Source organism: Neolamprologus multifasciatus, chromosome 12 (genome assembly GCF_963576455.1).
Source record: "Neolamprologus multifasciatus chromosome 12, fNeoMul1.2, whole genome shotgun sequence".
NCBI lineage: Eukaryota > Metazoa > Chordata > Actinopteri > Cichliformes > Cichlidae > Neolamprologus > Neolamprologus multifasciatus.
The window spans coordinates 16,433,749-16,452,331 of NC_140450.1; the positions used below are offsets into that span (position 1 = coordinate 16,433,749).

The 18,583-nt window shown below is 40.9% G+C and overlaps 1 protein-coding gene across 3 annotated transcripts in view; it reads right to left on the reverse strand.

Moving 5' to 3' along the window:
* Window positions 1-263: 263 nt before the first annotated feature.
* agtpbp1 (ATP/GTP binding carboxypeptidase 1) overlaps window positions 264-18,583 on the reverse strand; it is a 28,045-nt gene continuing 9,725 nt past the window's right edge. For 2 of the 3 annotated variants that reach the window (XM_085180278.1, XM_085180280.1), the window contains 18 exons: window positions 18,107-18,315; window positions 17,833-18,010; window positions 17,533-17,574; window positions 15,925-16,019; window positions 15,415-15,531; window positions 14,351-15,120; window positions 14,180-14,263; window positions 13,927-14,016; window positions 13,610-13,758; window positions 13,318-13,405; window positions 11,284-11,428; window positions 10,732-10,882; window positions 9,649-9,829; window positions 9,305-9,434; window positions 8,778-8,909; window positions 8,096-8,272; window positions 6,156-6,307; window positions 264-2,466 (listed from right to left, as the gene is read on the reverse strand). In XM_085180278.1, coding sequence (XP_085036404.1) covers window positions 2,307-2,466; window positions 6,156-6,307; window positions 8,096-8,272; window positions 8,778-8,909; window positions 9,305-9,434; window positions 9,649-9,829; window positions 10,732-10,882; window positions 11,284-11,428; window positions 13,318-13,405; window positions 13,610-13,758; window positions 13,927-14,016; window positions 14,180-14,263; window positions 14,351-15,120; window positions 15,415-15,531; window positions 15,925-16,019; window positions 17,533-17,574; window positions 17,833-18,010; window positions 18,107-18,315 — 3,050 coding nt within the window. In that variant the 3' untranslated portion in view covers window positions 264-2,306. The remainder of the gene's footprint in view (window positions 2,467-6,155; window positions 6,308-8,095; window positions 8,273-8,777; window positions 8,910-9,304; window positions 9,435-9,648; window positions 9,830-10,731; window positions 10,883-11,283; window positions 11,429-13,317; window positions 13,406-13,609; window positions 13,759-13,926; window positions 14,017-14,179; window positions 14,264-14,350; window positions 15,121-15,414; window positions 15,532-15,924; window positions 16,020-17,532; window positions 17,575-17,832; window positions 18,011-18,106; window positions 18,316-18,583) is intronic. The other variant, XM_085180279.1, reaches the window with a different exon arrangement.

Below are 18,583 nucleotides of genomic sequence, written 5' to 3' on the forward strand. Positions count from 1 at the left end.
GCCTGAAAACATTTTTTCCTTTTTTTTTTAAAAAAGAAAGAAAGAAAAGAAGCTCTTTTAATGTGTTTTGCTTCTCATATCTTTAGGATCAATTACAGTTGTTTTATTAAATTCAAAGAGAAATGTTTCCATGAGGACAGATTTTATGTGAATTTCATGCTCACTCAAGTTTCACAAAACACACGTCAGTATCACAGTGAAAAGTGTACAGTTCAGGAACAAAATACTAAATATGAAATAAATAAAATACAGCAGTTTATACCATATTCACATTTTATTTCCCATGTATTCAGTCTTAGCTTTTATTTTCTGCAGTACAATCAACTTAAAATGAATAACTATCCCAACAAACGCAGCCCAGCATTGCACATAAGCTGCAAGAGACATAAATATGACAGACACGTATCGCATATTATACTGAAATTACACGTGAATATCCCTCACACACACACACACACACACACATGCACACGCACGACAATAATGCTGTGTTTCTAAGATGTCCCAAACAAAACTTAAAAGGACAGAAAACAGAGGAGTGAAATGGGTTTAGAAGGAAAGAGAGGAGCGAAAAAATTATTGGGGGAGTGAAGCCGAGTTAGAGTGGATAATCAAATTGAAAGCAGAAACACACTTTAAGAGCATTAGCTGAGCAGAATAATGGAATAACTTAAACTCCTGCAAATGTGCACACACAGTCTGCACCCACACAGAAAAATGAGAAAAATGTACGTACAGGAAGCATCACACAAAAAATACTTAATAATTTAAAAACAGCAAGCAAAAAACAAACAAACAAATCAACCTGTACAACAGAAACACATCTCTATGAGCAGGGAAAAAAAACAATTTGATACTCAGCACCATCTGTTTTTACGCATGGGTCTGTCCTACACAACTCCACAAAATATACACACAAGAGGAAAGAACAACGACAGGAAAAACATTCCAGTATAGACATAAGAGAAGTGTTACCGTCGAGCTTTGGGCTGGGCTCAAACAAACGAGGTGACTAAAGATGAGGTTTCCACACTACTCGCATTCACTTTGTCTTTGTTCTGTGTGATTTGTGTTTGTCCAAAGTGCACAAGGGTTTTCTGCTCTCTGTGCAGCTCATGCTTTCTTGTTCATCACTACTTTGTTATACTAACACGGTTCATAAAAAACAATGAAAACACCGACATGTGGATGCTATACATTCCACCTAAATGTGTCACTGATGTTAGTTTGCAGTGTTTACATCCACGTTTTAAATACTGTACAAGGTTTGTCTTTATAAAGACATGAACATTCTGCTTGTGTGTGATATGAATAGCTTCGGTTTTGGATAAAGCAAGGCAGAGAGCACATGGGTGATCGGCCCACGTGTCGCGTTGCCGAAGAGGGAAGGAAGTAAGGTCACGGCTCAAGTCTGGTTACATCTGAGCTGGTTCTTGTTCAAATGATGTTAAGATATGACAGCTGTTTGATCATCTGTGCATCCCATTTCAACAGTGATACCTTGGCTTCTCAAAGAAAAGAAAGAGACAAGCAAAGAAGGCCTGAACAAACTAAATGAATACAAAGTTAAAGTGCAGGGCAACAATGAAGAAAGCTAGAAAGAGGAAATAAGAAGGCAGGCAGATTGGATCTCGGTGCTGGCCAGTGGAGGAGATCCAGTTTCCCTAAATCACCTGCAGAAGTGTTTCTATCAAACACAGCGTCACAGATGAGAGGGCTTTCAAAGCCTACAGAAGCCACTGGCTCTATTATACATCTACAACCTTGGCAGAAAGCTTCAGCGTGAGTTTGGAGGTGATAAAAAAGGAGCAGCGAGTGGACCGGGGTTCAAGTTAAATGTCCAAAGTGCCTGCTGGTTGCAGCCCTGTGCAGCTATATGTGAATCTCAGAGGCTATATAGTGTCTGAGGTCAAGGCTTACAGTTCATGATGATTAAATTCTGGTAGTGAAAGGTGAAAACATTCATTAGAAGCTTTATTTTTTGTATTACTGTGGCTTATATCAGTCTATCTGAAGTGAAAGGCAGGTGGAGTACCGTTAGGAGCAGCACGTCAGCCGCATAGACAAGAGTAAATCTATCAGGTCGACGCACACCTGTGTGGTGCTTATGTACCATTTGGATTTGGATTTACAGCAGGGCCAGGTTTAAATCTATGCTATTTATCCAGCAGTCAAAGTGAGAAGTGTTGCTATGTCACCTGTGAAATCTTTAAATTTAGATCATCTAAAAGCCCAGGCACCGGCTGTTTGTAAGCTCAAACTGCAATGTACAGATGAGATTAACCCCGCAGCGCTGATCCCTGCCATTAGTACGAGTCGGACAGTTGATCGAGGTGGTCGGGATTCTCGTGGACGTTGTTGCCGTGCTCGTTTTCGGGCTCCCCGTCCTCATTGTCGCTTTCTGCGCTGTAGTCTATAGCCTCCAGAAAGGACGGCTCGTCCTCCTCCATCACATAGGTAGTTGGGCTGATGGGTAACAAAATAAAGAGTCACTGCCACGCGTGTCATGGATGATGGTTAAACTGAAGAATGGCAATGTTCAAATTGTGAAAGCACAATCAAAACATAACAGGAGCTTTCATTTAAAAATTAATTTTTATTGCTAATGGAGTTAGTGATTATCTTGGACTCACTATTAAATTCTTAGTCAAAGACAAATAGATTTTTTTCCTCAAAGTTTGATTAAAAAATATATTTTCTAAATGAAAAGGCAGCAAAAAAAGATCTGAGAATCTAGATTTAACATTTTTGCTTGATATATGACTTAAATGACCGATATATTCATAAAACTGCTGCAGTTTGTGACCTTAAATATGAGGAAATGCTCTCTTTCCTCACATTTCTACTGCTAAATGTCACATAAATAATCAGATCCTGCCGGTAAGAGTAATTGCTTAAACACAGAACAAGAAGCAAACGCAAACTCTGCAAAACAATTATACATATTAATATAACATTTACAAATCATAAAAACGTAAAGACCGCTAACACACATTAAATGTCTGCTTTGACCAATGAGGCAGTTGGGTTTTTTCTGTCGGTCTTAATGGTTAAATGCTTGCTGGTTCTTTGAGGTTTTAGTGGCTTTAGTGGGTTTTTAATGGTGTTAATGGTCTGAAATGTGATCCCAGGGAGACAGTCAATCAGGGGGGCTCAGACAATGATCTCCCACCAAGCTCGCCAGAGTATGAGTGGATGAGAGAGACAGAGACAGAGAAATTACGCATCAGTATATGTACAGCAAATGTGTATGTGCATGAGGTAATGTGTGCGTGTGTAATGCATGTTGTCCAAGCAGATAATGAAAGCAATGTGTCAACCATTTCAGGCCATTACAGAAATATCAAACCAATTCTCACACACACACACACACACACACACACCCATTTTGTGTATCTACCAAATTGCAGTCATCTCCATATACCGTCTGTCTGAATATACAAATCCATATATGTTCATTAAAACCCAAATTACCCTCAGTCACACAAGGATAAACCTCCACATCTGCAGAACCTTCTAAATCGTTCTGGTCCTTTCTTATGCGCACAAAAAAAACAGACCCCATTGCTCGTATCCACCCATTTAAGCACTCCAGTTATTTGAAGACACATCCCAGTGGCCACAATATCATCGTTGTGATGAACTCTTAAATGGTAAGTGGTACTATACCAAGCCCCACGAATAAAGCCATAAATCCAGGACGAGAGCGACCAATCCCAGAGGGTACTAATGCCCACACACACACACAGCCACACAAACACTTTTGGAGTCCCTTAATGATCAGACACATAAATGATGAATGAATATATCAATATGAGAGTAGAGTAGGTTAGTAACAGAGAGACAAGGAGATGCAGGGAGAAAGAGATGTAAGCATTAAGTGGTTTGGAATATAGAGCCATCACTTGGATTCGACTTCTTTAACAAAGCAGAAGCTAATGTATTAAAATAAGAAATGAAGATAACCTTGGTGGTCACGGCTTGGGTTTGGCCAAGCTTAATAATTTATTGGCTGTGTCGAACTAAGTACAATCTAATCTGTGGCGACCTCATATTTCTGAACTGGTCGTTTCAATCGAGGTGATTAGATAATGCATGAAGCTACTGGGTGATTTCTTTTTTCTTCTTTTAGGGTGAAGAGCAGTGCTGACTCACTGTCACTTGCTAAAATATGGATGAAGATGCCCAAAACTTGAGTGCAACTATGGTTTTTGAATGAGTCTGTATTTAGATGTGGACACTAAATTTAGAGTTAAAACTGCATTTTTCTTTTAACCCATAAAACTCTGATGTAGATTAGATTTTTTCTAAACTTTAGTTAATGTTGGTTTGTCAGACGGATACGTCATTATTTCCTAATTATAGCAGGTCCGCTGGGTTCGGTGAGAAAAGTCCGACAGCCCAACATGAGGTCCGATTAAAAGGTTAAAAATAATTTTTCTTTAAAAAAGGATTTAAATGTGGTAACTTGTCACGCATCTCTGAGAGGCTTTCATTTTTAATACTGCTGCTTGGGAGTCTAGTTCTATTTCCATACTTCTAACCACTTCCGTATCTGGAATTTCACCACGGAGCTCAAACTTGTGCAGAGACGACAAAGATTGCGGCGTGTGATGACAGCTGGGTCTCCGGTTATGCCCGAGCAGTTTCCAAACCTAAAGATGGTACGTCAGTTTAAGGTCACCCCACAGGGTGAGACTGAAGGCTGAGTTTTCCTGCAAGTTCCTGAGACGCCTGAGCAGGTGCACTCGGTGATCCGAACAGTAATACGTGGAACTGTGTGACGGCGTACGCCGCACTGAAGAGGCACAAGTTTTTTGCCACCACAACTTAATCATCGCTCACCACCATTCCCACTCACCAGACTTGGCTCCCTGTGACTCTGTCAGTTCGCCCGAGATAAAAATCAAATTGAACAGCTCCCATTTTGACACACTGGAGAGGATCCAGCGCGCATCGCCGACGCACAAGCGCGAGGAACAGAACGAGACTTTCAAGGAGCAGTCTTAAAATAGCAGCCGTGCTGAAAACTGGTCCGGAGGTGCACGAGAAGACAAGGACTGCACCTCATATAGTCTACGACAGAGTAAAATAGAGTCCAGCAGCAAATCTATACATGAACCATCTATCTATCTCTATATTAAAACATCAAAACAGATACCAAACGTGGTAAGTTTTCCAAAAAATGCTGAATAGAATTCAGCCCTTCTTTTAATCCTATGCCTGATACTGTAGTTGTATCCTTTCCTTTACTGCACTGGGGAATGAGAGCATAAGAAATGAAATTACTGTACACTACTGCAACAAACTGAACACTTTGACACAAGAACTATAAAGAATATAACTATAGAATAAAAAGGCCGATAAGATTAGAGTTTATCTTAACAGCTGAACTATAAAGACATTCAGTTTTACCATCCTTTGACACTTAGGCTGTATGAGGACACGCTGTGATACTGACTTTAATAAACTGCTTTCCCACTTTGTTGCAAATGTATTCCAGCTATGGAGGGAGGCTAATCTCCACGTTCCACGCACATGTACTACCCTGCACCATCAACTACTTCACGCGCCCCTTAACAACTCTACTGTGTAGGTGTAAATGGTTTTATCAAAAGAGATCTTCTGGCTGTTTTAAGAAATAATGATGCTACTGACAATTATTCATGACCACTTCCCTCTCAGACCAAAGTTTTCATTATATTCCTCGCACATGATCATTGGTAGAATTTCAATGATGCTCACAGCAGCCCTGCATAAATTCAGGCCTTCATTTGTTTCTTGAGTAGTGCTTCAGAGCCAGAGTGACAGTCACACCATTGAGAATCAGCGCCGAGGGGGAACGTGTCTAGCAGTAATGAGGATATTTGTGCAAATAAAAAAAGAAGGCAGTCTGTAATCATTTCCAGGTAGATTTATGGTCACGGAAAACATTATCAATATCTCAGATACCTGGAGAAGGTTGCAAGAGGACAAGAACTCCACAGCTAAGAAACAAAAAGCTGAAAAACTTAAAACAAAAAGGAGAAAAAGGTTTATGAGGGGAGTAGTTTTTGTTTGCTGTATTGTTTCAATAAGACCAAATTCCACAGCTGTGTGTGGCTTGTTCAGATGACTGCACAGAGTCATGGCTTTGCTTTTTCCACAATACTAACCTGACCACTTTGGACTGTGTCCCAATAATATCGCTCTCCAAATCCAGTAGGTGTTGGTGGTTCCGGAGCCCGGTGAGCCTCTTCAGCCTCAGCAGTGCCACGCAGAACTGAGCTCCCATCTCCTCCAGCTCTCTGGTGCCGATCTGAAGACCCTGGAGAAAACGCTAAATGGTAAATGGTCTGCACTTACACAGCGCAGTTCTTAGTGGTTCTACAAAGTGCTTTAAAATGTGTTTCTCAATTATCCATTCTCAAACACACTCCAATGACGGCAGTGCTACAGTGCAAGGTGCTCGGCTGTGATAGCGGGCGACTTGGGGTTTGGCGTCTAACACCAGGGAACTTTTGCAAGTGGAGAGGGTTGGGATTGAAACACCAACCGTGAGAAGACTGGACAGCCCACTGTACCTCCTGAGCCCAAGATTATAAACTCGATACGTTCACCAGAAAACAAACTAAAAACTCACACACATACTCGCAAGTACTTTCAATATACTGACATATTCAAAAATAACTGCAAAGGTCAGAGTGAAATCTAGTTTAAAATGACTGCTGTGGGTTTTCTAAAGCTGCTCTGGAGCCTGGGGATAGAGTCATTGTCCAGCTTCAAACGCCCCAATTCTCGCTGCGGCCAAGCACTTGGTAAGGAAACTTTTCATGTGGACACATGATAATTTATTTCATTTTCAGGGACACACATTCAAACGCATATGCACCCCTTCCTACACCCACACAAAGTCTGCACAGTTCATTCATACAACCAAATGCAAACTCACACAGGGACACACTAACCTTCAGCTCACCCCGAATCCCGACCCCTCCAACAAACCCTTCATGTTCTTTCCCTCCCCCCAGAGCAGAACAGAAGGAGGAACATCTAAACTTGGCCACAGACATATGCAGCCACAAATCAGGAGACATTAGTTCCTGCACATCTGGACAAAAACTTCCATGAAAACCAGTAGGGGTCTTAATCAGAGCCAAAATGGCATTGTGGGACTCAGTGTTAGATGTTGACATTGGCAGGAATCAATAGGAAGGAAGTCAGCTGGGATGGAACACCATGGAGTTAGAAAGAAGAAAGGGAGGCAGCACAGTCAAAAAGGGAAGAAAGAGAAAGGACTGAGAAGAAGCAAAGACAAACAGCACCGCAGCTCCACCTGGTGGGCATGCAGAAGAGCAGAGGGGCCCCTCCCTCTGAGAAAACGACAAGCTTGTTCAAAAGAACATTTTAATTTCAGGGTCATTACTCTAAGCTACAATAAAATGCCCAAGTCTTTTATTTGTCCATACAATGGATGGGTACTGTTAAGATCTTACCTGCACTCTTATTGCTGGATTGCACATGTGTTAATGTAAAATATAATCCTAAGTTTTACACATTGCCAACCTCACCAGAGTAAGCAGGTGGGGCTGTTTGGTAATGTGCCTCAGGTGCCAACAGCTGCAGTTAATCTCCCTACAGGCAAATGTATGAATAACTATGAGCGATTATTTAATTATCACAAAATTAACTGTTGGCTGGAGCTTTTCATTAAATAGGAACATTAAAAGTAGGGATTTAATTTGAAGTGGAAACAACTGTATTTTTCTGCATGGGTGCAACTCACTGCTCTGCTTATTATAAGAACACTGTGTTTGAAATTCGTTCCAGAGGTGGGCGGCACCTGCTCAAATGAAACCATTGCTTCACAATCAGTGAATTTTCATTAAATGTAGCAAAAGTTAGTTTTGAACAGCCTGTCCCATCTACATGACAGGACAGCACAGAAGAGTTGTCATGAGAGCAGAGCTCTTACAGCTCTGTTAAAATGAAGTCTAAATTGTTATTATGCTAGATAAAGACTGACTGTACAGTAGCACTCTTTGTCTAGTATCGGTACCAATTTAATACTAGTGTTCGGTAGCAATCCATACTGAATAAACAAATATACCCATACCTTATATTTGCCCTGATCACAGCCGCAGAGCGTGCTCTCCATTGTATAGCTGCGTTGCACTCCGATCTCTCGCCAGACAACCACGCGGGCGGTTGCCTCTTTGGAGCGCTCCACAACAAAACTGCAGCTAGCCATGCTGAAGGCTGGAGCGATTTGGGACAGGATCTTGGGAAGGGTCTGAAGAACATATAAAAAAGTGTTTGAGAAGTCTGAACGTGTGTTAGGGGTGCAGATGATTAAATGAAGAAAAACAGGAATCGATAAAAGCTATCGTTATGCAAACCCCCAAATTTGGGGTGTCATTCCCAAATGCAGACAAAAACATTTTGATGTTACCAGTTTGAACACAGAATGTGGAAAAACAAAAAAAAACGTATTTTGTCTTTGCAAAATGAGTTTAAACCCATTTGAATATGTTTATTAAGACATGGTGACAGTGTTAAAGAAAGTCAACAAACAGAACAGGTAACATTACAAAGATGTACTTACTAAAATCAATATCTTAAATGTGTTGTCTGTGTGTTGGTGTAATTAGTCGACTGATGGCATGTCTTTTCTGGAGTAATACGAGCACAACTTAATAATGGTGATTCAAATTCAACCCAATTAATATCCACTGATATGTTAACTGTACTTTCAGAAACTTGGCTGAGAGAAGTTTGTGTGTACTGCTGACATTCACCCTGTATCCAAGGTCCTCATGCAAGTCGCTCGATGTAGCACTAATATTGGACTGCCAAACTGTCTCCTTTACGCTGCAGCCGTACATGAATACATTCTTCTTCCTGGAATGACCGTGGTAGTCGCAAAACACCTGTGCATTCACACACACATGCACACACATACACGGAAAAGAAGTACATTGAATAGTTTTTTTACCATGACACTGAGACTCGAGTTATAAAATAACGACTTTCTCTGGTCAGTTTGCAAAGAATAACAGCCTCACCCCTCTTTGTGCCTTTACGTTGCCACCCATTGCAATATACCGGTAAATAAAATTATATGTATCAGAGAGGCCAGCACAGGGTTTAGTTTATGATAACTATATGTGTAATAAAACTAATGCAGTTATTTACAGATGTGAAGTTCAGTGAAATCTAGTGAAAAAGCAGCCAAACAGAATGTGCAGCTGGATGGAGAAAAAAAAAATTGTGTCGCAAAGTGGAAAACGCCCCTAGAGTAATTCCAGTTAATTAGAGGTCATACCAGTGGTGCCCTCTGTATGTGTGCAAGGTACTGCAGCAGGCTCTTAGTGTGGTAGATGGTGGGGTGGAGCTCAGGATTGGGATTCTGCCACTGGCGATTCAAATCCTCCCCACTCAGAGAACAACGATGACTACAGCAGAAAGGAGATGGCAGAAGAGGGGAAGGATACAGAGTGGAGCACAACAGAGCAAGTGCTAGAGAATCCTTCAAGACAAGATTTGATGTGTGTTAACATAAAGCTGTGGCCACCGTGCAGGCCCAGGCTCAGCAGAGTGTGTGTCGTTGGTGTGTATACTTGAGAGTTATGAGCGTGCGTTAATTTAGTTCCATTTCTTTTTACTCACTTCCCATTTATAACTCCATCAGGGTTGAGCATGGGCACTATCTTGAAGATGTAGGCCTCCCTCAGGCTGGCTGCCAGTGGGCTCATGCCCATTAAGAATTCCAGCGTGCCCTTCATTACCCAGCTGGCATTGGTCTCTCCGGGGTGCACTCTGGCAGACAGGAAGATCAATGGACGGTTCCCTGAAGAGCGAGAAAGAAAAAAAAGTGCAACACAAACATGAGCACAGGGAGATGGAATGAGAAGGAAAAATCTTCAATTTAAAGTTTTTTCACAGCAGAAAAACAACATCAGTGCAGTGCAAAGCTATTTGGAAAATAAGAGTATGCCCTGATACCTCAAGGCTGTTTTCCTGTAGTACTAGTCATTTCTATCAGTTACTGGGGAGGTTTTTCAATTAAAGAACCCAAAGAAATTATCACCAACTAATGACAGATTACTTGTGATAAAATAACCTCACGTGGATCAAAAACCTACCTATTAACAGACCCTGAAATAGTTTTATCTGCTTAAATAGGCTACAAGATACTCAAGGAGATTCTTAAAAGCAAGTAAGTTGGACCTTCAGGCTCAGTTTACTTTGTTAGACAGACTGCTCCCAGCAGTCAGGACTAATCTTCATTCTAAGGATGACAAATTAGGTGTATCTGAAAGGCTGTTTTAGGTGATAGTGAGTCGAACTAGAATTCTTTCTTATGACCATTTTAATCAGAGTATCTGGCAATGAAACACTTTGAACTTCTTTTACATACACATGATTCCCATTATTGTGATTTTGTTGCGCATTTGACAATTTTAATTGGATAACTCAATGATTTCAACTTTCTAGAGCCCAAATAAGTTCGAACTAACTTTGTTTCACCAGAATAAACCTTCAATATCAATACTTTCCACAAGTTCCTGAGTGCAAACAAAATGATGAATCCAGCAGTTTGCAAAATCTATCGACTCCAAATTTTTCTGACATTTAAAACCACACAGCACTGCTTCCTTGACATTTATTGCCAACTCTAGAGAGAGCTATATAGCTTTAACCAAATAACTTTAACTTAATCTCCATATAGATCTACATTTATTTACTCACTAAATTGACAGATGTGATCATTTGAGTTGGACTCGGGCATGGCAGTGATGGTAAGAAGAGGGCAGGTGTTCCCCCCGAGGGTTTCGCACAGCACGTCCTGTCTCAGGTAGATATGAGGGGTCCTCAGTGCCTCCAGTTTGGCCAGGTGCATCTGCGCAAAATGACAAATTGCAGCTTTTAAACCCACTCCCATCCACAGCTTCCATTTGAACCCTCAGAGCTTTTGGATGTTTCTATTTTTACATGTTATGGTTGTATTCTTCTTTTGGCTATTTAATGAGCTGATCACAATTAAGTGATTTAGATTGGGTTTAACTGCTGAAGTAATTCCGTGAGGCAGCTCTAGACATATGCAAAAAAAATGTAATGTACCTATTCTCTTGATAAGTGACTGAGAGTAGACTGAGAGCTAATAGTGGTCTGCATCAGGGTTCAGATTACAGGTTTGTGATGTAGCAACAAGGGAAGAGTGATAATTACTGTACGAGCGCATGCTAAGACCCATTTCAGTATTCTTGAGGTTACACATGTCTTCTAGTGCTACAATAATACCTTGAGCGTAGAGTATGTATAAGGGTAATGATAGGCAAAGTAGCAGACGTCATCTTTATGGCTGAAGGTTGTGCTGAAGGTCAGAGTGAAATACGATTTTCCTTTCTGACCACCGGCTGCGATGGAACTCCTTGCAAAGTGATTCCTACGAGAAGGAAGAACACTTCGTGAGTATCTGTTGAACGGCAACAGCACACACACTCTAGTTCTTCATTAGAGATCTCTGCATAATCTTTGCAGGACAATACATTACATTTTTCATACGTTATGCTGATTTATGTGCTAATATAGGAAACTAGTAAAAGTGGAATCACAGTCAAAAAACACTTGAGCAAGTATGGAAGTTGGAAGTTGTAGTGTGGAATGACTACCTGAATCCACTGGATGGCACTGCAGTTATTTTTATAATAATGCCTGGCCTAATGTGAGCTGTGGAAAACTAACCAAAAGAGAAAGTTATAGCTTTATTATTGTGAAGTGAAGACACCTGCTGTGAAATATTATTTATGCTTCACTTGATTTAAAGAATGGATTAATATATATATTGGAATATTCAGCATATATTTCAATTCAATGGTATGGATATAAGACATTGCAGGGGCCTGTGAACACTGTTAGAGATAGAAAAGCCTTTGGATGTCACCTGGTGCTTGGATATATGTCCACATTTAGTTGCTGCTAAATTCATTTTGATTAGCCCAACACCTCTTGAATGACACTAGTCTCTCATTTACCTGAGTTTCTTTTAAGTTTCTTTCACCCTTTTCCTAAAATTTACAGTTAAGATGAGACAAAAGGTCATAAACAGGTTTGCTCCTGCTGTTAATTTATTAGAACTCTCAAAGCAAGGTCTCTCCTCTGGGGTGAGGTGATGACTACACTGTAAATCCTAGTTTTCTCTGAAAATATACCTTATAACTTTTGTCGCTGTAGCTATAAAATATATGATCAAATGCACTCAGTGGCTACCATATTAGGTACATCTTGTTAGAATCAGGTTGGACCACCCTTACTTCTTCATGATGGAGATTTTGGTTTATATTGACATGATGGTGTCACACGGGTGCTGTACATCCATGACGTCAATCAGTTATTCCACCACATCTCAAAGGTGCTCTATTGGACTGAAATCCTCAGTGAACAGTGAACTCATTGTCATGTTCACTTGTTATAGACTATTAAAGCTTTATGTGCGTTCTCCTTTCAAAGGTAGCCATCAGAAGATGATCATAAAGCCATGGACAAACAACAATACTTTAATTATTCTCCAAAGGGCCCAAAGTGTGCCTAAGAAATCCTCAACTCCTACACCTTTACACCACAAACCACAAGCCTGAGCAGTTGATATAAGCCCAGACAGATCCATGCTTTTATGTTGGTTATGCCAAATTCTGAGCCTACCCTCCGAATGTCGCAGCAGAAACTGAAACAGATCACGCAAAGTTTTTCCAATCTAACATTGTCTAATTTTGGCGAGACCATACAAATTTGAGCCTCAGTTTCCTGTTCTTAGCAAGAAGCTCCACATGTGGTCTTATCTTGCTGTGGCCCATCTGCGTCAAGGTTCAACATGTTGTGCTTTCACAGATACTATTCTGCACACCGTGGTTGTAACGAATGGCTATTTGAGTTAATTTTACCTTCCCATCACACTGAAGCAGTGTGGCCACTGCCCTTTGACCTGTGGTATCACGGCATTTACACCCAGAAAAATGCTACTCACTGGATATATATATATATATCTTTTTCGGGTTAGAGACCGCCATGTGTGGAAATCCTAGTAGATCAGCAGTTTCTTAACTACTCAGACCAGCCTGTACCAACAACTATGCCATGTTCAGAGTCACTCTTCATCCTGATTCTGATGCTCAGTTTGGTCGTCTACATGCCTAACTCCACCAATCTACAGTGTGCTATGTGACTGCAATAACAAGAAAAAGTGCATCTAATAAAAGCAGCAAGTCTACTCCTGCTTTAGAGCATTTGATTTTCTGCTCAATTTTGCCCATTTCACTACAATATGATTGCACCTACTTGTAGTAACAGATGTCTGTTCCCATTCTAACCCAGCGAGGTCTGCCACTGATTGCCTCCTGCACAGAATACATCAGCACCTGCATGCCTACACAAATAAAAGACGCACAAACAGGGAGAAAGCCCAAACACAAAATAAGTCAAACTGTGCTGTGCAAATTCTCAAGCAAATTACAGTCAAATTTTGTTTGCTGTGCCTTTAATACAGTCTAATTTCATTTCTGCTGTATAAAAATCTTTAAAACAAATGAATAAATAAAAGTTCTGTAGGTTGGACTGTTATTCTTCTCACCATAGTTGAACTGGCTGTTTGACTTCTCACAGTTAATGATGTTGAAACGGTAGGTGGTCCCAACACGCATCCCACTCACTTCTAAGTAAAACCACTGGTGGTAGTGATTACTGTTGATGTCTGAATTCAGCACAAGGTCATACTCATACCTGAAGAGATACCACAGAATAAACTCTAAATATGAGCCCAAACATCATCAACCATAAAGAAAACTCATCTAGACCATTTTAGGCATTTAATATTAGTGAAGTCACACACAGCTTACCACAGAGTGGTGTCTGTAACACTGTATACTCCATTGAGTATTAAGTACTTACTTTCTAACTTGAACTGCCTTTCTGAGGTTACCAGACTCAAACTGAGAGTTAAACTTCAGTGATTCACCATTGTCTTCAATAACAGGGCAACTGAAACATAACAAATGAATATACAGTAAATGGCACAACTCTAATTATAAGGAGAAAAGTAGCTTTTGTTAGTACCACTTAACTGCAAATGCTCAATAATAGAAACAAAATTCATAATTTTACATCAGTTTAACCCTAATTGATAAAAAGCTTTAAGGCTCACCTGGGAATGTCCAAGTCATAAACCACTTTATCCAGGATATCATTCGGGTGAATCAACCTCTCAATGTCCTGGAATATCTTAGATCTGCAGCGTAACACCCAAAAACAAACTGTTAACAGACTAAAAGGATAAATATTCTTCAATTGCTTATTAATAAGGATGACCTCTCACCTCTGTACACCATAAACTCTTTCCAGAAGGGGCTCCTTAAAAGTTGGGGCTACATGGCCAAAGTAGTCTGGGTAAGCCACTTCAGCGTACTGTGGGACAGAACGTGTCCCCTTCACCATCTCCACGTATAGGTCAGGGTCATGCAGCGGGAGGAGGAGGGCTGTGTCAGGCACCTCCAGAACCGCTCCTTCCCCTCCCTCATCCTCAGCACCCTCTGATCCACAATCTGAACCTCCTCCTCCTCCCATGCGACGTGTAGCGATATCCCCCAGCAGCAGAGGTGACTGTATGTGTCTTGTAGCACTGACTGGGGATCCCTCTTGTTTCACTCCCTTTAAACCGTCCTCTACATTCAGAGCCCCCTTGTCTTCTAGCGAGACACAATCCAGTGCATGCGGTAGTCCCTGTTCTATCATCTGGCCTTGAGGAGAATGCATGGAGGAGGATAAGGTTGTATGCCCATCTGGGGTAGGAATGTGAGTCTCCTCTCTTTTGTCATGGTCCTTGGTGAGGTGGATCGTGTCCAGTTCTAGAGATGCTAGAGAAGCAGCGGGGGTTCGAGAGGTGGCAGAGGGAGGAGGCTGTGTGTGTTGTCCTTTGATAGAGTTCCAGATCTCCTGAGAGGATGGTGTCGCCATGTGCTTTGGGGACAGGGCTTGAGCTGTGGGCACTATGATTGGACGAGTGCATCGAGCTGAGGATGATGATGAAGAAAGGGATCCTGATGAAGGAGTAGAAGAGGCACCTTTTGAGCCTTCAAAGTTATACCCCTGCAGGAACAATATATTGTAGTTAACAGTTCATGCATTGAAGAATGTCTAGACCAGACTGCTGCCTGTCAGCCAGTAGGATTTTTAGTACATATTACATGTTCAGTCAACACCACAAATATAATAAATAACACAATTTTGTTGAACTCTTGAAATGTGATAAACAGACTGACACACAGACACATATGCAAACTTTTAGGCACCTACCCATCATGCAATATCAACACCATGCAAGCACAGAGTCAAGGTCTTAAAGAACTATGAGGACCATGGAGCCGTGTAGAAAATACTGACCTGAAAGTCTTCAGATAGTTCCAGAAAGAATCTCTCATATACCCTCAATTCCTCGAATGGACGACCAGGGCTCTTTGTGGGATGCAGCTTGTTCAGGTCAGTCTCTATGTCATCGTTCTGATTGACAGGAAACCAAGGAAGAAAAACTTCAAATTGCCTGTTATACATTTGTATTTGCTCTGTCAAGACAGCTCCAATCTAGTTCTTATGAGGTTCACCAGATATGGGTGACAAAGTGATTTCAGCATTCAAAAATGGCTGGTAAATTATGACTGCCCTCTACTGGAAATTTAGGAAAGTTCAGATATCAATGACGAGGTATAACTCATGAAAATGTATGATTTACACAAAACTAACGATGATATTATAATTTCCAGTGCTATCAAAGTTGAATTGTGAATCTAATATCACATAGAGGCAATATGCTTGCCATAGTAAACAAGTGTACCACATGTTAGTGTACTGTTATCGTGTGAAATGTCCCATATGCATGCAAGTATTTGGTATTACCAAAGTGCGATGAGCTTTCTCGTCCTCTTCATTGTCAGTATCAGTTTCTGCCTCCGTCTCCTCATTATCGTCGCTGTCATCCACCACATCATCCACTGGGTACAACACACATACGCAGAAATTATTCCCCTGACATTTCTGTTTGTCTTTTGCCCACGTTGGGGGAGAGAGAGGAGGGGGGCTTATTATTTCTGAAAATGTGAAAGAGGCCAGCACATGACCAGAACAGCAGTCCCCCCCAGAGGATTCTGGTCAATGAGTTGTAATGCTATGCCCAGAACAGAGGAAATGTTAACAAAAAGATGTGAGCAGCCATGGTCAAGAGATGGGTGATCAAGAGAAAGAAGAGATTCTGAGCACGTTTCTTCAAATACAAATTCAAGAGCTCACCGACATGTTTTAGGGAATATAAACGAGTCAGCACCAATCGATGGTGTAATAACTAATGTATATCACTGTTTTACAGCGTTCCTGTTTGATTCTACACTCTGCAATACACCAAAAACAGAGGTAGTATTTGGTAACCTTCTTTTTAAAAGATACAAATACGAACAGTGCTACTTGGAAAAAAAAAAAGAAGAATGTAATAGAGCTTTTTTTATTTAAAATTTTAGTTGAGACTAAAGGCCCTTAGACACCGAACGTGTTGTGTAAAAACAAAAGAAAATTCAAAATTTTATGAATCTGAATTTGATGTGTAAAATATATAAACGCAGAAGGTGTTGCGTTCTTACAAAAAAAATTCATCCTCAAAAAAAGGACTGTCAAGAAAAGAAAAAAAAAGAAAAGTTGAGCTGATGATGAGCTGGCCCTGATCTTCCAAATGAAGAGAAGGAAGAAACGAGGATTCTGGTTCATCCAATTCTCACGAGAACACAGCAGCAGGGAGAGTATTATGGTTTGGTCCAGGAGTGGAAGCGGTATCACAACCGCGTTTGTACATTTCAGGATGTCAGTGGGGCAGTTTGAAGTCTTGTTAGCAGAGTTGGAATCACATATGAGGAAGTACAGAAATCATTTCAGAGAGCCACGTTAATCGGAGTAGTGTTCGGCTGTCTGTCTGAGGTAAAATCATATTTTTTTTAATTATTTCAATGTCGTTGCATATTCAGAATCAGAATCAGCATCAGAATACAGTACAGCTTTGGATTTGAGCTATGAATGCACTTGTTGCCAATGACCAGAGATCTGATTATTTGGATCTGAAACATCAGAAAAATTGAGATTTGTTCAAAGAAATAAGTGTTTCAACTCCGTCGAGTAAAATTATTTGGTCCGTTTGAATGGCTGCTTTAAGAAAAGGTCCAAAAAATATATTTCTAACGCATAAAACATTTACACAATTTTACGTGTCGGTGAGAAAGGGCCTTATGAGAAAAGAAAAGAAGCTCAAAAGTTTCATCGCGCAGCCTGTGGACATGATGTAGGAAGCAAATTAGCTGAGTTAAATGCAAGAACATACAGTATGTCTACTAGTGGGAAAGCAAGACTATGCAATGTGCTCTTTATTACCAACACATGTCATGTGTTAGTTTAGTCAAGTATGACGTGAGGCGAATGAGAAAGAAATAGTGAATCTGTATAATCTGAGGGTTACGTACGTCTTACCCTTCTTTAAGGGCTTGTTGCTGAGCTGGTGACTTGTTGTTCCTGTAAGGCACATTGTGTGCAGCAGTGTCATGAATGTTGTCATTAGCCATTTAGTATTATTTATCCGTCTGTATGGTATAACGTGTTGAATCTAGCAGTTAGGACAGCAATTTAAAAAAAGTGCCCGTACTGTATAATCATAGATGGAAGGCGTGCACATACACAGTGATAAGCTGGGCCACACGCTTGTGAACTCTGTGTGTGTGTGTGTGTGTGTGTGTGTGTGTGTGTGTGTGTGTGTGTGTCCTGAGCTCTCACCCCCAGGAGGCTGGCTGTACAGCTGTGCCACAGGTCCAACTGGAAGTACATGAGGCAGCTGGTAGTGGAAAGCTGATTTAATGGTAGGCACAGGCAGACGGTTTTTAGGAAAACACTTCCTCATGATGAGACTCGAAGTGTTGATCAGTGGATCCAGAGTTCGCACCGGCAAACACTCCTAGAAACAAAGCCACAGAAAAATCAGAGAGCAGCTCAGACCGAAACCTGTGTATGCTTTAACTTCTTGTCATTCACATGCAATTTTCTTACTCACGGTAGATGTGTTGTAGAGGATCCTCATGCCATCGGCCTCTATGAATGCCTTTCTCCCAAGTTTGATGTTGGTAATATTCCTGAGACAGACCAGCAGCCCTTTGCGAATCAGCATGTGACGATGACGTGCGTCATTGCGATGCCAATCCAGGTACAGGGCCAGCAAGGCGGGCACATGACTGCCGTCCACTGCACGACGAGCGTTAGTTTCTGAAAAGGGAAGTGAAACAAGAAGCGAAACCACTGCTACATATCACTTTGCAATTGTGTGGCGGGACAGAAGAAGAAAATGAAAATAAAAGCAGTAATAAGCATACAGTATATAGGAGAAAGTCACGTGACACTAAACTTTAAGTCTATGTGGAATGATCTATTACACTTTGTGCTCCAGAGCAGAAAAGACAATAAGTGAAGTACAGGCAAAGGATTAAACAACACTAATTAAGGACCACTGAACTGTTTAATGCTACAAACTTAA